Source organism: Panulirus ornatus, chromosome 48, assembly GCF_036320965.1.
Source record: "Panulirus ornatus isolate Po-2019 chromosome 48, ASM3632096v1, whole genome shotgun sequence".
Lineage (NCBI taxonomy): Eukaryota > Metazoa > Arthropoda > Malacostraca > Decapoda > Palinuridae > Panulirus > Panulirus ornatus.
In genome coordinates this window covers 23,457,289-23,476,563 of record NC_092271.1, presented here as the reverse complement: position 1 = coordinate 23,476,563, position 19,275 = coordinate 23,457,289, and the positions used below count along the sequence as shown (strand labels likewise).

Here is a 19,275-nt window from a genome sequence, read left to right as displayed (position 1 = left end):
TCAGCGCGTCTACTGACCACACGGGTCAGATATGGCAGAACGAACCTACCTAGTCTTGACTTCAGCACCGTCTTGTATCCTAGGTGTTACGCCTCACACTGACAACTATACCATCTCCGGGCCACCGCTACCAACCTCATTCCTCACATCTTGAATAAAACACAAAACGCATGAAATATGAATCAATTCATAGACTTCGTGCAGCGACGTTTCCTTGCATTTTGGGTTACCGTTAACATGAATCTGTTAGAACTAATGGCAGTCACATCAAGATAACTGTAAAACCGAAACATTTGCTAACAAGTGTAGACAATAACGTAAGCCATAGAGAAAAATCATGTTGGATTTACCAACCAAGACATTTACCAAATGGGAATGTAAGAAGAGTGTACAGGACTTGGCCATCTACTATAGTTAACCCTTAAAGAAAACGATCGCAGAAAAGCAGGCGGAGGCGGCTGGGTCCTCTTTGTCACAGTAGAATCAGTGCGCTCCGAGACTTGGAGGGACATGTATATGAGTTGTGATCAAGGTAGGAAACATTGTTTTACACTTCCTTTCCATTCTTTTGTGTGGTCTTTTTGCCTTACAGTAAGGATTCTGGTTGAAGTACCATATTTGTTGGTCATTGTACCAAATCAAAAGGCGAACGAAAGATGGCAAATCTTCATGTTTATTTAAAAAAGAAAGTACCACAATGCAGGTGACTCACGAAGTTGATGGTCTGTAAATAAGAATTGCAACGTCGTCATAAGATGTGTCCTAACAATCTAGTGTAGACTTACATTTCATTCCATGTTAGAGAAAATAGTAATATTTTTTTTTGGGTAGAGCTAATTTATTTTTCTTTGGGTTACAGCATAAGAACAACTAGAAACATGAGTTTGTAGAAGACGCTACGAAATCCATCGTGGGTGATGTTCCTTGGACTCAAGATCCCTGCACGAGACCTAGTGTGTCCAGGGTCAGAGGCGGGTGTGGACGAGGCACTCTACGACGAAGGTGACGAGGGCTATGTCGTAACCCAGGAGCATCAGGTAGAAAGTGACTTGCAGGTGGTGGAGACCCAACACCACCACCTGGCCTCCATCCTTCTGCAAAGGCCAGAGACGGAAGGTTATAATTCATTAATGGATAATGAATGTTATCATAAAGTGAGATCAACTGGTATGTCCAAAAATGAATGGAGGAAATTGAAGGTATTTTGAAAATTTGCAAGTTTTGAAACTGATCGCATCTACGGAAGATTGTGTATATATATATATATATATAAGACCTCTCAAAGACGAGTGAGTAGTCAGCTTTCTATTTCAGCGCCTCAGTATGGTTAACAAGAGGGGGAAATGAAAGCTCCTTACGTCCCATCGACGAAAAAGTGAAGGAACTTACTAGACGGTAATCTAATCATGTTCAAAGAGATATATATATATATATATATGTGTGCGTGTGTATTTGTGTGTGTGTATGTGTGTGTTGTAGTTACACACATATAAACAAAAATCAATCAGGTAGACTGATAAAAAAAAGGTTTAATCAATGAATAGTTATTCATGAAGACTTTATTTTGTGAGTGGTTCTGTTTACTGAGAGCGGCGAGTTAAGACAGCCCTACTTTAAAAGTTAGCTTGTCATCGGTGCCCTGGACTTGTCCAGCCTCCTCCTTCTTGCTACGTCGGGTGTTCCTCACGCGGGTGGCGATGACGTCGTCCATCCAGAATGTGATGAGTCCTCCCTCCAGCAGGCGTTGTATCGCTATGTCCAGCTGACGACGGAAGGGCGCGCCCCTCCTGACGAAATATGAAACACATTGGAACTTCAAAAGACTGTTGACCCTTCTTATTGAGCACGACGTTACGACTCATGAATATGGAGGTACGACCCTTGGATTTGATGACCTACTCTTGGCCCGACCCTTCTGTAATGGATTATACCCAAGGGTCGTATAACCTCGTCCTCAGTGGCCCTTTCATCATACTCAAGATATTTGATACCACAGTTATACAATTAAGAAATGTATATTTATTCATTCTACGACTTGTCTTATTTTGCATTCCAATCCTCTTTTTGAATATAGCCAATGAGGGAGCTGTGATGGAGGCTTGCTATACCTGTGATTAAAATCTGCAATGAATATAATAACATTGATCATGAGCAAAGACTCATCACTTTGAGTGAATGGATACTTTGAGAAGCAGGAGTGAATGTGTTAAGTGCGATTCCGAGACCTACCTGAAAGCCAAGCCATTGCCAGCAAAAAGTGGATATTCCGTGGCGCTGATGTGGATGGGAGTGTATCCTGCACTGTCTGTGTATCGCGTGGCGATGAGAGTCCTGCAGTAATATTTGCTGTAGATGAAGGAGTAGCCGCCTTGCAGTACCAGCTCTAGTCCTTCGTCAAGGCTATTCGACTGAAGGAGTACGATGTAACAGAGAAAAGAAAAATGTACGGTAATGGAAGTGGGATGTAATATCTGGCCCCTCACAAGAGCTAGCAGACGAAGACCCGGAGGCCTAAATCTGCTGGTAAGATTTTCAGAACAAGAAAGTAAAGATTAAGACTAGAAGAGTAGTTTCGAATTACCTGCATTTCTTTATAGACCTTCTGGACGGCAGGGTAAGGACTCGTACTGAGGACCAAGAGGAGGGCGCCCGTCATCCGTGGTGTGCCCCAATTCCAGCCCTGTCGAGCCACCAGGTCCTCCATACTATTGATGACCGGGGACTTGCCTTGTACCACCAGGTGTGAGATGAGGGACGAGCGGTAGGCAGTGGTGACCACCAGACTGAACACCAACCACCACCCCACCAACACCTGCATATTGAACACAATGAACACCATCATATCATGATGTCCCACCCACAGTATTCTGAATCATCCGCTTAATGCAAAACAACGAAAACTAAATCAGCTACATACCTGAGCAGTAATATTCTTCGGCGGGTCGTTGGGTGGGTCCTCAAGCATGATGCCCCAGCTGTAGAAGAGGGAGGAGCTGAGGTTAAGGCCACGCCCGCCAGACACCCACGACCACGCCTTCTGCAGCAGCCACAGGGTGGTCCCCCAACCTACGATGCTAACCAGCAGCAACAACCACAACATCTCTGACAAAGTACGAGGGTCTTATAAGCCCAAACTAATACGGACATATCTCTTGCTTACTCTTGTTTGTCTTGTTTGCTAGCTCTTGTTTGGTTTAAGTCGTCTTCATTTCATCCTTGCCTATACGACAAATCCTTTACCCTTATCTAAGTACAAAGAAAACGTCCTTGACTTTTGAATAAGATAGAATTTGGCATTGGTGCCACAAATGACAAATGGAACCGCTAACCCTGACCACAACACCACGGAAGCCCATAAAAGTCTAACTGCTATTTAGTAAAGGTCTTCTTACTACATTCTGATATCTTTTTGACACTGAATATTGCATGTACCTACTTCCTTACTGTCTAGAATAGAAAATAAATGTCTTTCCCCTCAATGCCCAGCGCCAATATAGCTGCTACCAAATCAGTACCTTCAAAAGGCCTAATAAGCGACATGAACTCCGGCAGAGGTCGTGGTTTGGACGACAGAATAACAACCGACTCGTCGATATAGACCCTGCAGTACTCCACCACTTCTGCTCTCTTTGGTGTCAACGTGAGGTCCATGGAAAAGTCTGCCTGCTGGTGCTGGAGATCTCCCACAATCCCCGTCCAGTTATCACCCTCCCCAGGCACTCCCCACTGGCCGTCTTGAGGCTCCCGCACCTCGTACCTGGGGAGGAAAGTAACATATCTCATCTGGGAGATAAGAAGAGTATGTCTAGTTTCTATTTCATGAAAGATAAAAAAGATAAGACCTGCCCTTGTAAGAAAACTTGTCGTCACGTAAAAGATTATTTATCTATCTATCTTAAGGCAAATAATTTCCATCTAGTTTTCAAAGCCAATGATTATCTCAAGAGAAAAGAATTATTTTTTTATCTAGTCTATTAAGCTCCACATAAAATTTCACTTCATCGCTTGGGTAGTTTATCTTTCGACAGGATTAATCATAAGATTATGAACGTGGTAAATTTACACAAGGCAGACAGAAAACGAGTTTAGTTTATCTCCGTTTGGTCAAGACCTTAACTACTGAGGTCATAGCGATTGGGGTCATGTAGACTTCTAAAATCACACGTAGCCAGATGCAAAAGTTCCCTAGCCTTGTATATATATTGTGCCCCAACTTTGCTATTGTTATAACCAATTGAGTAGGGCCAGTAATGAGCTATAAATGTATTGGAACAATAAAAGTCAAGTCTCCCCACAAAAAAGTTATTTTATTTTCATACGTATTTATGACAGGTTTATGACAACCTTGTTCTTCGTCATACAGTGTGAATTATATATGAAGGTAAGGTCACATATGGTAGTGTAGGGGATGTCTTTTTGAAGCTCAGGGACCTCGAGAGAACGCGAAATATCATACATATTTGAGAAAAAGGAAATATGAAGAGTCGAAATGTATTGGAAAACATGAATGAACCCAAAAGAAATTTAAGAATTCAAATCATGTTAGGGATGGCGCCCGAAGCCGAGGTTTTAAGGAAAATACGGATGTTGCATAACGACAGTGAAGTGTGAAGACGAAATTCTTGTGACCATACGTGAAATTGAGGTGAAAAGCCATAGTGTTCATCATGCGGGTGTTGAGCGAGTCCTGTAGGGACACTACAGCACCCGGCGCCTCGCTGGTCGTCTCGTAGCTGATGTAAGGGAAGTAGTTCTTGGCCACAACCTTGAACATGTGTCCCATGAAGTTCTCAGGATGTTCTGAAAGTTCCAGTAGAGAGTAAGATTCCTATGAGAGTGTATAACGTTACCGACGCACCACAAATTTGGTATACCTGACCAAGGAAAGAATAAAGTCTTCGAGTATCTGTGAATATCAGGAGGGATTTCATTTTTGCTATCTGTATTGCAAGTTATAAAGAAATCGTAGGTTATGGTCTATCATATCTGTGTGTTTATATGTATTCTGCCGGACGCATCCCCTAGTTACTACATTATCCGTAGCCTAGAAGCTTATTACCATACTACAGTCGAACGATAATATGATATCCTGCGTAAGATCTTACGTGGAAAGAGCGTGAGGTCCTTGGGTAGGCCAGAGCTCAGGTCCCACCGGCGCAGTAGTTGCATGTCCACCTCACCACTGCTGCAGTACAGACACCGTCGGTACGCCTCTACTGTCACGCTGTCTACAAATGTGTATAAAAAACGACACTTGAGCATAGTTCAACACAACGTTCGCAGTAGCTAGACCCACAAAATCAACACTGAATATATACCAGCAGTGTCGAAGAGCACCAAAAACACCATCCTACCTGAAGGAGCGTCTTCTGGCTGTTGGGTAAGTTTTTCAGTGCCTCCGTTCCTCAGCATTGTGATGGTCGGGAGCCCATAAGAGCTTATGTTGTGAAGAAGAAAGTAGAACGCATGGAGGGTGTTGCGGAGACTCGGGTGGTGAAGGATGTCTTGCATTCCCAGCGTACCACCCACCACCATGACGCTCGTCTCTGGCCTCAGCCACAGCCTGGACCACTCCAAGAACCTGGGTGTGATGTAGGAGGCTGAACGTGAGAACAGAACCCCTAACTCTGGGCTCATTCAGCAACTGATCTTACCATAGAAACCACTGAGCCGTGCTTATAGATGGGACAAAGGTATAGTAAAAGTGGTTCAGGAAAAGTGAGCACCATAGTGCTACATACAGTGACATTGTTTGAGGCCAACAGATTATTTTTTATGAATTAATAAATCGCCAAATAAGAGGGTGGAAAAAATGCTTATTTATGATGCATAGTGGACCAGCTGGAATTGTAGATTGAATGATAATGAATGAAGCTATAGATTTTGTTTTGTTTCTCGGGTTTTGGCATATGATGAATCCATCTAATGGACTTAGCTTCGATCGATTTACTTAACTATTTTTGCAATGAGTGCTGTGTGTGTGTGTGTGTGTGTGTGTGTGTGTGTGTGTACCGAATGCGTATTAAAGAAATCATTCTAAATGAAAAATACAGGAAAGAGTTTATAAGCTACCTGACGGTTGAGTGAGTGTCCTCGCCGGTGTTGTCAAGGATGAGGGCGTGGCAGGTGGATAAGCCATCCCCCCACAAGCCCTGGAGGAGGTGGTCGTGTAATGGCGAGTCATGGGCGGCTGGCTCGCCCTGGGACAACAACGATCCCATCACCACCAGCCCTGCCTCTACTTCCGCTGCCAGATACCTATATATATATATATATATATATATATATATATATATATATATATATATATATGTGTGTGTGTATATATATATATATATATATATATATATATATATATATATATATATATATATATATATATATATATATATATATATATATATATAACTAAGCAAAGCGATAAAAACACTTTAATATAGTCACAAGGACTAACCTGATGATGTGGCAGAAAACAGGTAAGAATTCGTTATTCGTGGAGCTGGCCAGCACCAAGTGACACCCAGCCAGGTGTTGCTTCACAACCTCAGCCACCATCACGCCAACCTGCCGACCCACCTTGTCCATAAGACCCTCAACCACTGTCACCACTCCCTCGCCCGCCTCTTCCTGGAGCCTACCCTTCGTCAGCATCCCCATGCCAGCCTTAATAAGCATAAGACCCACCAGACAGGGACAAAGACGCCACCACATTCTTCTGGGGAAAAAGTCTCATTTTAGATCATTTTCATTTTTACTGTAACAGAGACGAACAACATGATGGTCCAGTACAATCGTTGATGCCACTCCAGGTGGCTCAAAAATGACACTATTTTTGGTGACCTACAAGTTCTTATGTACTAGAAAGAAGTGAAACATACAATATACATTCATACTTTACATGATCTTAGGGGTATTGATATTGTAGCCTTTGCAAGTTCTATTCTACATACTTATGTATCTGTCATTTTAAGTACTTAAGCTATGCAGTCTTGTTATTTTGATTTTACCCTTGCAGTTCTCTCTCTCTCTCTCTCTCTCTCTCTCTCTCTCTCTCTCTCTCTCTCTCTCTCTCTCTCTCTCTCTCTCTCCTCTCTCCGTGGAACTGATGAATTGCTGATCCACATTATCAAGCTCCGAGGATAAAAGCTTTAGAATTATCGCGTGTTGATGTTTTTCATGTGTTACTATCATTTCCAGCAACAGTGAAAGGTGATGAATATTACAGTGGCTTTCACTGTGTGCCCAAACACTGTTCGTAAACTTATGCTGGAAATCGTTATAACTTTTTTTTTTCAGTATCGCATATTATTGTATGATATAATGCATGGCTCACATCACTCATCTGTCTTCTAAGGTTATAGTACATTTTTCTCATATTTTCTGCTTCGAAACGTGTACCAATGAATAAGGTACGAGTCATTAAAAGTCTATATAGTTTCATTCGAACCGATGAATTACTCGCGCGTCTTAGCAATGACTGTTATATTCACTTATAAAACGTTTGAAATAAATTTTGTTTATAGGATTTAGCATCGCCTGTTGTAAGGAGTGTGGCATTAACTGAAAGTACATTGCAATGCTTAATGTATATCAAAGCATTAGGAAAAACCTATTAGAATTGTTCTAATCGTATTTGACAAATAACAGGATTCGGTAACCAACAAATATACCATAACAGTTGCATTATAAAAGAATGAGATTAGTAATAACTAATGCTACTCTTACGTTTAATTCTAAAGTAAACGTCAGCATCAATAACACGTTTATGATAACACGAAAAACAACTCGTATAACGGCCGTCCGACAAGTGTTCCGGTATAGCATATCATTTCCACTGTTTCTCGCTCGAATCTACGCTCAAACACCCACGTACATCCTAGCATTTCATCATCATTTCCACTGTTTCTCGCTCGAATCGACTCTCAAGCAATAAGGTAAATCCGAGTAACTCATTATTATCTATTAGGCTGTGATAGAAGGACTACTGAATGATATGCCACTATTCCACACTTCAACCTTGGTGCGGGCAGCACACACTCCACATTAGTAGTCGTCCAGCTCCCATAACGTACAGTCAACAGCTCTAGAAACGAAGTCTCCACATCAATACAGTGGCTGTGCGATGTCCTTCTCCATGCATCTGTCCTATTTGGAATCGTGTAGGTATTACAAGCGCAATGTATCCCCCTAACATTTCCTTGATATGTATATTGTAAGAATTGCTTCATAGATTTGTTACATATATCATACATCATGAAAAGTACGATGATTTACCATATCCTCTTTTAGACTGTCACGCTGATTGTTGTTAAGATCCAAGACAAACTGGTCATGAGATTCTTAGAGCCAGAACCAATTCGAACCAAGGACCTCACAAATCAGCAATAATCATGATCCTTTTATCATTTCATTTTAGTGTTGCTGTCTTTGTTGATTCCTACGTGCTTCGAGATCTGTTTACCAATATTTCTTCTCCCTTTTATATCCCCCTCATCTCTCTGTCTCCCTCCCTTTACCCTCCTAACTCGCTTCTTGTACATCGCCCCCCTTTCTTCACTTCCTCCTCGAGGTTCAATCCTATCCCTGAATTACGTTCCCTTAATCCGAGAAGTGGGTCTTTGACAGTCTGAGAAGTGGGTCTTGTCGCTGTAAGAAGTTCGTAATGAGAATTTGAGAAGTTAGTCAAGCCAATCTGAGAATCCTTCCCACCCACTTTACTGCCCTTCCTCATTGACCTTCCCGTCCGTAAGGTATTCTACTCATTCTCCTTATCACTTATTTCCTCATTGACACTCGCCATTCTCTTATTCTCCTCCTCCTCCTCTTTCCTCCCTCTACAATTCGTTCCACACGTTCTCAGTGACGACCAGCCAATCATTTCCCAGTCTTGCTCAGATACATTTACAACTTTTCCCACCACATTCAAGCGTTACAGCAAAACAAATAATTTTACTTAACGTTTTACACGTGCGGAATGTTTTCGCGAAGCCTTTTTCTTTTTTTTTTTATTTCTCGCGATTAAACTTAGTAGTTTTATAGCACTATACCATTATCACATATCGCAATACCGTTATCGTAAATACTTTTATACCCATTCTGTTGCTTATCAATTACCTATGAATTAATCATAACAAATTATTCCTTGTAAAATATTTTTCATGTTCATTAAAACACTAGATCTATTAACTGTAAAGGTGAAGTGGTGTTCTAATTCCCAGATTACTTACGGCATCATTTACTAAGGTTACAGGTTGTGGTGGACAATGGTTTGGCTTATTGCTCCTCTCATCTTCACACCAATATCCATGGTCAAGATATATATGTGGGTTCAACTGATTATTCGTATCTCATTACATAACACCTCTGATGGTAGATAGTTTGTAACGTAAAATCTGGATGGTCTTTTTTTTTTTAAGTATAAATCTGAAGACTGTCTCCTAACAATGGTTCAGTGCCCTAAAATCGAGGTCTCGGTTGCAGAATGAAAATAATATTAAGTCAGTGGTTGATAACGATTGATCAGCTGGAACAAACTCATAGACCCCAGATCCATATTTGTTGTCATGAGTGATAATTGTATAATGGGTAAGACTGAAAACTACGAACTATATATATATATATATATATATATATATATATATATATATATATATATATATATATATATATATATATATATATATCTTTCATACTATTCGCCGTTTTTCGCATAAGCGAGGTAGCGCTAAGAACAGAGGACTGAGCCTTTGAGGGAATATCCTCACCTCCCCCCCCCCTCTGCTCCCTCTTTTGGAAAATAAATTAAAAAAAAAAAAAAATGAGAGGGGAGGATTTCCAGCCCCCCCCCGCTCCCTTCCTTTTAGTCGTTTTCTACGACACGCAGGGAATACGTGGGAAGTATTCTTTCTACCCTTTCCCCAGGGATATATATATATATATATATATATATATATATATATATATATATATATATATATATATATATTAGATAGATAGATAATGAATGTGCGTAATCAGTTGTTTGTATTGTAAGATGATGGGGTTTATACTCGTGGGGCACAATCTCTTGAACATTCTTTTCGGACATACACCAATTAAATTTCTGTATGGTGTCTGCGTTTACTGTCTCATCATTAAGTATAGTCTATCCATCCACAACTTTTACAATATATCTTTTTTAATTTCTCTAGAAACTGTTCTTGATGAATACCATCCCATGTCCTTTGGACGCTCCAATATCTTCATCCCTCGTAATCTGCATGTAATCTGCATTCATGGTCTGGTTTAAAAACGTTGTAATCAACTCACTCCTCACTCTTTTCTCCTCCATAGTGGAGAAATCTGGTGTATCAAAGGATAAGGTGGGTTTTAAATGTTTCATATATAAGCATATCTCAAGTTTTCGCTTTGGTTAGGTCGATTTGGTAGTCTCTCTACTCAACATATGTGTATGCACATATACATATATGATATGCACACATAGCATTATATAATATATATATATATATATATATATATATATATATATATATATATATATATATCAGACTAATCCACACATGATACCTGTCACGCTCCACCACCCTACCTTGACCAACAGGACGTCCGACACCCAAGTCGTCACAGATAGCACTACAACCTCTCCCATCGCGTCCCTCCTCTCCTCACCTGTTCAGCAAGGCGTTGATTGGCAACCGCCGCCGGTAACACATTCATATTTCATGTCGTTGTCTTTAAGGGCGAGCGATTTCATATATCAATACCAAGACTGATAATTCTGTAAGATGGTACATGAATCCGTGCAAGATTTATAAGGTAACAATCGTCGCATATAAGTGGTTTGTGGCAGATACATCCACAGAGTCTTGAACTCTGGCAGGTATAAATGGAAGAAACTGCTGTCAAGGAAGAGCGAATATACGAGGAAAATTATAAAATGAAAAAAATAATAAAAATGATGTGGAAGCCATTTTGTGAGCGATGTTGTTGGTCGTAATGTATACTAGCCTAGTACTGCTTTGTTGGCCATAACTTCTATGGTCGTAGCTACCGTATTGTTAAAAATAACTTAAGCTGGCTTGGTTGCTATGATCATAACCTGTGCCAGCATATACTGGCTGAAAACCTATGTTGTAGTCGCTCTGTTGGTGATAACTTACAAAAGTATTTGCAGTGTTAGTCAAGGTCTGAGACGTCAAAGTGAGTAGTTGTTATACGAGCCATAAATATGTTTTCAATTTTTTTTTTTCCTGGATATGATATGTATTACCGTGGTATGCATGTCTTCATATAACTCGTGCTGCTATAGTGCCCTTGATGTCAGTAAAATGCTTTATGCTACAATAGTTTTTGTGCTGGTCATGACTGCGGTACTCTGCAAGCAGGTGTGTTGGTGACGGAGGAGTATTTCAATCTAAGGAAAAACAGCCAGTCCAGCAGGAGTGCGCCACGGCGTTGAATAATTCCCTAGGTGTCTCGGTAACAATGCTCTTGCCTTATGCATTTCTTAGTGGTCGTGTTTAGTGTACCCAGCAGTATTTCTTACCCCTGTTTGACGAACAATAGTCTGTATTCATAACCATGGGAGTCGGTCGATGTCCATGAGTGATATGTAGCCAACACATTTCCAAATATGAATATTTCCTGGATGATAAACTGTCACAACGCGACCAACACTACATTCACATGTCGGCCATCCTGCACCTGCAGGCAGGGACCAGGGATTTACGATAACTTGAGGGGGCGGCTATCGTTTTTCTTCTCGGTGTAGCTTTATCAATAATCGCTTGTCATTTCATTAATTATCAAGGGAAAGAAATAACATATTTATGTTTATTGAATGAGAAAATATAATGTCTGTGCATTACAATGCTGGTTGCGGACTGAGAGTGTTGCAGAAAGTATACGAAGGATCGCAACCAGCTTTAATATAGTAAGTCAAATGTCATCATCTCGTATGATAGAAACTAGACCAAAATGCTCCTAGACGTGACGTGGCAGATATCAAGAAATCCAAAAGTTTCACTAAACATATATTCATATGCATATATTTGTATGAAAGTCAGGATTGGTACACAGCTACGCATGATGTATATACATCCACACATTATATATATATATATATATATATATATATATATATATATATATATATATATATATATATATATGAAGTAGTATGCAAATAAGAACTAGAGAGACTGACTGCATGTCATGTTTTGTCTAGCGCACATCAGCACCTCACATAATAAAGATTGATGTCGGGATGACCTTTCTATAACTGTATCAATCCTGTTCTTTGTTTCAGACTCTGGCAAAAAATGATGATAAGTTGATAAAGAAAGAAAGAATAAAAAGTAACAACAAAGTTAGATGTGGAGACCGCACTCCGCCTTCCCCGGCTGACCAACAAACAGCTGTGTAATTGCGACACAGAGGAAGAAAAGACACACTTTCTCGGCATAAGCTGTTGTTGATCTGTGAAGAAACCAGCTGCATAGAAAGAAACGTTTGTTGAAAGTGTGGTAGGTTTAGCAAATTCGGAACTAGTATCTGAGAAAAAGTTTCTATCTGTTTTGGGGTTTTGAATATTTTTCTTATGCATGTGGGGGTGTCTTGGCCATCCTGATGTGTAGCATCTACCCCGAATCTGCAGGAGACCCACAGAAGAAGTGATGTTTCTCGAGGATTCACGATCCTCGCACGAGACCTAAGTGGGTCCAGGGTGAGAGTCTGTTGTGGACGAGGTACTCTACCACGAAGGTGACGAAGGCGATGTAGTAACCCAGGAGCAGCAGGTAGAAGGTGACTTGCAGGTGGTGGAGACCCAGCACCACCTGGCTATCATCCTTCTGCAGATCACCAGAGAGAAAGGGAGAGACAGAGAGAGAGAGATTGGTAGAGATTATTTCGTTGAATGATTGTTTAAAAAGCTTACCTAGTATTATCTTATGCATGTGTTTCACTGTGTGTGTGTGTGTGTGTGTGTGTGTGTGTGTGTGTGTGTGTGTGTGTGTGTGTATGTTCATTTTTGACTGACGACATAAAAATATGTTCCAATTACTTTAAAGGTAATCATGTCATCGGTGCCCTGGACCTGTCCAGCCTCCTCCTTGTTACGTCGGGTGTTCCTCACGCGGGTGGCGATGACGTCGTCCATCCAGAAGGCGATAAGTCCGGCCTCCAGCAAGCGCTGTATCGCCAAGTCCAACCGACGACGGAAGGGCGTGCCCCTCCTGACGAAATGTGAGTCACATTAGACACTCGAATAAACTTTGATTTAATCATATAACACCAGGATCCCTTTTACGGGGCTCCTGAAGCTTCAAGGCTGCACTACAATCAGTAGCAGGGAAATCATGGACACTTTTGTAGTGAGAAGCTCACTGGCCACGTTGCAACCTCGCCAAATATGATAATTATCCACTCAAAGTTATTCAGTCTAAGATTACGTTTTTTGGCAATCATTTTGCACATCACAATACTATTTCACTATAAAGAAACAGGAAACTGGGAGATAAACTCGTGTTAAGAGAGATTAGAATCTGTATCATATGATAATGAGTTCTGATGAATATTCGTTGAGTGGGTGTTGAATTGTTGACATTTTACTCACCTGAGTGCATCATTCTTCGCACTCACTCATCACTCATTACCATTACGATGTTCAGACTCATGACTTTTCATTAAATAAAGACGTCACTCTTTCAGCACAAAACCTCTCTACCTTTCAATACACTCAGGTCTACAAACATCTACTAAGCTATGATTCATTTCTCCCCTCATTTCAGTTCCTCACAGTCAAGCCGGCCTTTCACTGGGACGTGTTTTTGCCAAAATCATATCGGTTGCTGCATTTCAAACCCACCTGAAGATCCACACATTGCCAGCAAAGAGTGGATACTCCGTGGCGCTGATATGTAAGGGGGTGTAGCCAGAGTCGTCGGTGTAACGCGTAGCGATGAGCGTTTTGAGGTAATACTTGCTGTAAATGAAGGCGTAGTCACCCTCCAGCACTAGCTCCAGCCCCTCGTCAATACCGTTTGCCTGGAGGTGTAAAACATGACAAAACAAACAAAATGGCTTAGTCTCCGCTTTGAGGGATTATGGTGAAATTCAAAGCGACTCTATGTTCACCGTGTATGTCTATATATCGTATTTATATACATAGAAAATGAATTGTACAAGGGATTACTTCGCTATGTCACCACTAAATGACGCCATCTATAAACTAACACGTTCTCTGCGTTGCATATCAATAATTTTATCTGAAAAGATATCTACAGAAAATGTTCCTTTACTCTTCAGACTCCTACTAACATCTATTGGTATTTGGTGGCATCAAACACCAGCTGGAATTTTGGACAATAGCGAGAGCCTATATTTCATACGGGTGGATCAGCCTGCTACATAGCACGTCTTATGACTTATGGAGCAGTGGAAGAGGGAAAAAGGGCCGCTATTTACCTGCATTCCCTTATAGACCCTCTGGACTGCAGGGTAAGGACTAGTGCTGAGAAATAAGAGGAGGGCGCCCGTCATCCGTTTCGTACCCCAACTCCAGCCCTGTCGAGCCACCAGGTCCTCCATGCTGTTGATGAGCGGAGACTTGCCTTGTACCACCAGGTGGGAGATGAGGGATGAGCGGTAGGAGGTGGTGATTACTACGCAGAACACGAGCCACCACCCGACCAACATCTGCGCGGATAATGCTCGTGGTGAGTATTACGCCACCATCGTGAGGGCTAGGCTGTCGGAGACAAAACCATGTATATCTTCCATAGTTACTGGCTGACGGGGGAAACGGGCTTTTAGAAGTTAACGTATTCGGAAGTGAATTTATTTAGAGTTCTTTGGAATGAGGTGTGATTAAGACAGATCAGGAATACAGAAGATCAATCAAACTTCAAGTTCAGCTCAAGGTGATCTGCTATCAGTCAATTAAATATTCGTGTCTCCGATTCTGCCATCTCTCCAGCATCATCTGCACATACTATATCCTCAGTGAATCCAGCAAAGTATCAGCGTTTGCACATCCACAGCAATGAATCTCTGTAGATATCTTAGCACTCGCTTTACCACCAAGATCAGTTAAGTCAGAAACATACTTGAGCTGAAATGTTTATGGGCGGGTCGCTGGGCGGGTCCTCTAGCATGATGCCCCAGCTGTAGAAGAGGGCGGAACTGAAGTTGAAACCTCGCCCACCAAACACCGACGACCACGCCTTCTGCAACAGCCACAGGGTCAACCCCCAGACCATGATGCTAACAAGCAGCAACAACCACAACATATCTGACAAATCAAAAAGTCAACAAATAACAGACAATGTTATAAGAACTCATGCAGTACTCACACTTGTCTCAGTAATCATATTGTAGAAAACCTAAAAGTCCATAATTACTGTTTATCAAACGTATGAATGTTGACATCCACAAAGAACATTAGAATAAATGTCTCTCCTCTTGATATTCTACTTTATGCTAAGCAGATCCACACCTTCGAAAGGCCTTATAAGCGACATGAACTCCGGCAGAGGTCGTGGTTTCGACGACAGAATAACAACCGACTCGTCGATATAGATCCTGCAGTACTCCACCACTTCTGCTCTCTGGGACGTCAGTGTGATATCCTGGGAGAAGTCTGCCTGCTGGTGTTGGAGATCGCCCACAATCCCCGTCCAGTTCTTACCCTCCCCAGGCACTCCCCACTGGCCGTCCAGAGGCTCCCGGACCTCGAACCTGGGTAAGATAAGATCGGTAAGGGAATGTGGAAGATATTAAAAACTTCTGGGAAAACGATAAATCATACATGGGTGATGAGCGTGTATGAAAGATTTGAGTCGAAAGCGTATAAGAAATCATGAAATATCTCACGGAAACTTCATGCTTTAAGGGGAAATTGAAACGAATAACATTTGTACGTGTGAAGGACAATTAATGTACGTGAAATTAAGGTGGAGCGACATGGTGTTCATCATGCGGGTGTTGAGCGAATCCTGTAAGGAGACTACAGCGCCTGGTCCGCCGCTGTCCGCATCGTAGCTGATGTATGGGAAGTAGTTCTTGGTGATGACCCTAAACTCATGTCCCATGAAGTTCTCTGGGTGGGCTGAAAGTTTCAGTAAGAGGATAAAACTCTAGACTTCCCTTAAATGGACGTTTGATTCACGAATATTTGTCACGTCTGACTGAGGAAGGTAAACTTTAAATACTTGTATTCATCAAAGGAGTTTCACTTTTTCTTGCATATTGTTGAGTATATTGATTTATTTCTCTACAAATATTTCCTTGTATGTCTATCCACGATTGTATATGTCTGCTGTTGAATTTGATGGTGACTATTTGATAATCAAACTAGACAATAGACTTTAAAGGTTATCTCGTATATATTGTTTTTTCTCCTAGTTAACTCCCTGGTAGACGTTTTTTTTGGGAAAAAAAACCTTACTACCTAAAGGCTTTGTCGTTCCGGATGCGTAACGTAAGATGTAGTTTTAAAAAGGAATTACTTGGAAAGAGCATGAAGTTCTTGGGCAGGCCCGAGCCTAGCTCCCACCGATGCAGCAGCTGGACGCCCGCCTCCCCGCCGCTGCAGTACAAACATCGCCGGTACATCTCCATCTTCATCCGACCTGCGGCGAACATCATTACTGATGAATATTTCTGTATAATTCGTGACATCGTTCGCCATACTAAGACCCACAGAACCAACATTAAGTAAACACTAGCTACGAGTATCTGAGACCACCAACAACACGATCCTACCTGATGGAAGGTCTCCTGGTCCTTGAAAAAGGTTTCCAGGGCCTCTGTTCCTTAGCCTTGTGTTAGGTACGAATCTGTGGAAGCTTATGTAGAAGGCATGGAGGGTATTGCGAAGACTCGGATGATGAAGGACGTCCTCCACTCCCGGCTTACCACCCACCACTATGACGCTCGTCTCTGGCCTCAGCCACAGCCTGGACCACTCCAAGAACCTGGGTGTGTATTGTGCATGTCTGAACGTGAGTAGAACCGCAATTCTAGACACATGCAGCCGCTGGTCTTATCATAATACAGGCACTGAGGCGAACTAACAGGAGGGAACGTATACACGGTGTGAAGGGCGCTGGAAAAGTAGGTAAAGATAGAATATTTCTTTTTCTTTTATGTCATAGTAGCTGTTCAGGTGAGGAAATGTATGTTACGGGAGTCATCTCGGCTGAAAAGGCAAAATAGTCTGAGGATACTAGAAATAATCGTTTGTGTTCCATGGGTTTTTGTCTGTAGAATGAAATAGTCATATTCTCCAGTGGTGCAAAAAATAAAAGTTGGGGGACAGACTTACCCACTCTGCATACAATCACACGTAGTAAATATTAGAGATGCTTATGTTTAATATCAACATTTACATCGCCAAAGTTTCACTTACAACGTGAAACAATCAGACCATTGTGAGCTACAATGATGGTCTTACATTCCATACTGATCATTTGTTCTTAAGACCTATGTATTGACATAAGGCTAGATAAATAATTCAGGACTCATAGTCGTGCATACATCGTTCGTTTTATCAATGTTGCTAAGGTCATACTAACTCCTTGACGACGACATTCTGACCTCACAGTGATGCCCTGTCCATCAGACATAATGGATGACTTTTACACAGCTAAACTGACCCATCTACTCAGGTGCTGTCGAGATGGGCAAAAACCATCAGAAATATGTTTACCCTCATCTTAAACGCGATCTTACTTTTCATCACTACTTCCGTACATGATATGTATGGGAATAATCAATCATTTGAAGAGGAATGTGGAGGGAGTGTGTACGACCTACCTGACAGTGGAATGAGTGTCCCCGCCTGTAATATCGAGGATGAGGGCGTGGCAGGTGGACGAGCCATCCCCCCACAGGCCCTGGAGGAGATGGTCATGTGATGGTAGGTCCTGGGCGGCTGGCCCGCCCTGAGACAACAACGATCCCATCTCTACCACCAACCCCGTCTCTTCTTCTGCTGCCAGATACCTATACATAGAAAGAGAAAGACATGATGAAAATATCCTTAGTATTTTCTGATAATGAATCGTCAGCTCCATCCTAAACTGCGCCTTACGGCCTTGGTCCATCCACCAATTGAAAAACAAATAGAAAAAACTGCTAACACAAAACAGAACACTCAGAGCAATCACCAGCTGTCAAAAAAAACCCACAAACACTGTCCTCAGAACTCACCTGAGGACGTGGTAGAACACAGGTGAGTACTGGGTGAGTGTGGTGGCAGTAGCCAGAACCAGGTGACACCCAGCTAAGTGCTGCTTTACCACCTGACCCACCATAACGCCCACCTGCCGACCCACCTCTTCTTCGAGGTCACCCGCCACCACTAGTCCTTCATCCACCTCCTCCGGGAGACTCGCCTCCGTCAGGAACTTCACACCAACAACCATTAGCGTGAGCGAAAGCAGGAGGAAGAGTATCCACCCCATTGTTTCTGTAGTGTGACGGTAGAGTGTATGTGTAGTAATGAGAAAGGTCAGTACATATGGTGGTCAAAAATGGCACAGCCTTCATAATTCCAAAGGTCATCCTCACTCACCCCTACCCTCATCCCTCGACGATAGCCACGCAACATGTAATCAAGACATGCCAGAGTTCGCCTGTAATGTCTGATCCCTCATACCACTCAAACATCTAATTACGGTTTCCATGAACTTTTGACGCCTGACCTCTTTTCTATAGCTACACAATTTTTGTCATCAGAGAATCATGGATTTATAAAGGAAATAAGTTGGTCAAATGGTGCGCGATTATAGAAGTCGATAACTTTGATATTTACTTAACTCTTTGCTAATATTCCATTCAAGAAACTCCCGTTATTTGAAAAAACAATATACATTCTTTTCAAAGATATTCAGATCTAATGGGCCAGGACTATACACAAGATATGATTTATCAATAACCGATGAATTGTACTTACTAGCATAAGCCTGTTGGCAGATCTAGGGAATAGTGACTAAAATTAAGGATTTAAGAAACATCACTCAGGAATTAATTTGTTAAGACATTCACGTGTTTGTTATTTCTGTCCATATCTAAAGAATATCTGAATTTCCATGAAGTCGAGAACATTTCACTTTAAGAGATTCATTTTTGTAAATGATATATATATATATATATATATATATATATATATATATATATATATATATATATATATAAATATATATATATATATATATATATATATATATATAAACTAGGCTGCGTCATCGTTATACGACGCGGGAGAGAGCA

At 41.5% G+C, this 19,275-nt stretch overlaps 1 protein-coding gene across 1 annotated transcript; it reads right to left on the bottom strand.

Annotated features, from left to right (window-relative positions):
- Window positions 1-809: 809 nt before the first annotated feature.
- LOC139763992 (uncharacterized) lies at window positions 810-18,773 on the bottom strand. Its single transcript, XM_071690465.1, has 23 exons — window positions 18,214-18,773; window positions 17,818-18,006; window positions 17,187-17,331; window positions 16,765-17,038; window positions 16,509-16,631; window positions 15,943-16,108; window positions 15,497-15,771; window positions 15,108-15,292; window positions 14,410-14,697; window positions 13,868-14,046; window positions 13,064-13,235; window positions 12,694-12,851; window positions 6,455-6,715; window positions 6,073-6,258; window positions 5,355-5,581; window positions 5,106-5,228; window positions 4,635-4,800; window positions 3,516-3,757; window positions 2,918-3,102; window positions 2,582-2,812; window positions 2,230-2,408; window positions 1,613-1,787; window positions 810-1,094 (listed from the first exon to the last, which is right to left on the bottom strand). The coding sequence occupies exons 1-23, from the start codon at window positions 18,465-18,467 to the stop codon at window positions 966-968; spliced, it is 4,512 nt and encodes a 1,503-aa protein (XP_071546566.1). The 5' UTR covers window positions 18,468-18,773; the 3' UTR covers window positions 810-965.
- Between the last annotated feature and the right edge of the window lie 502 nt (window positions 18,774-19,275).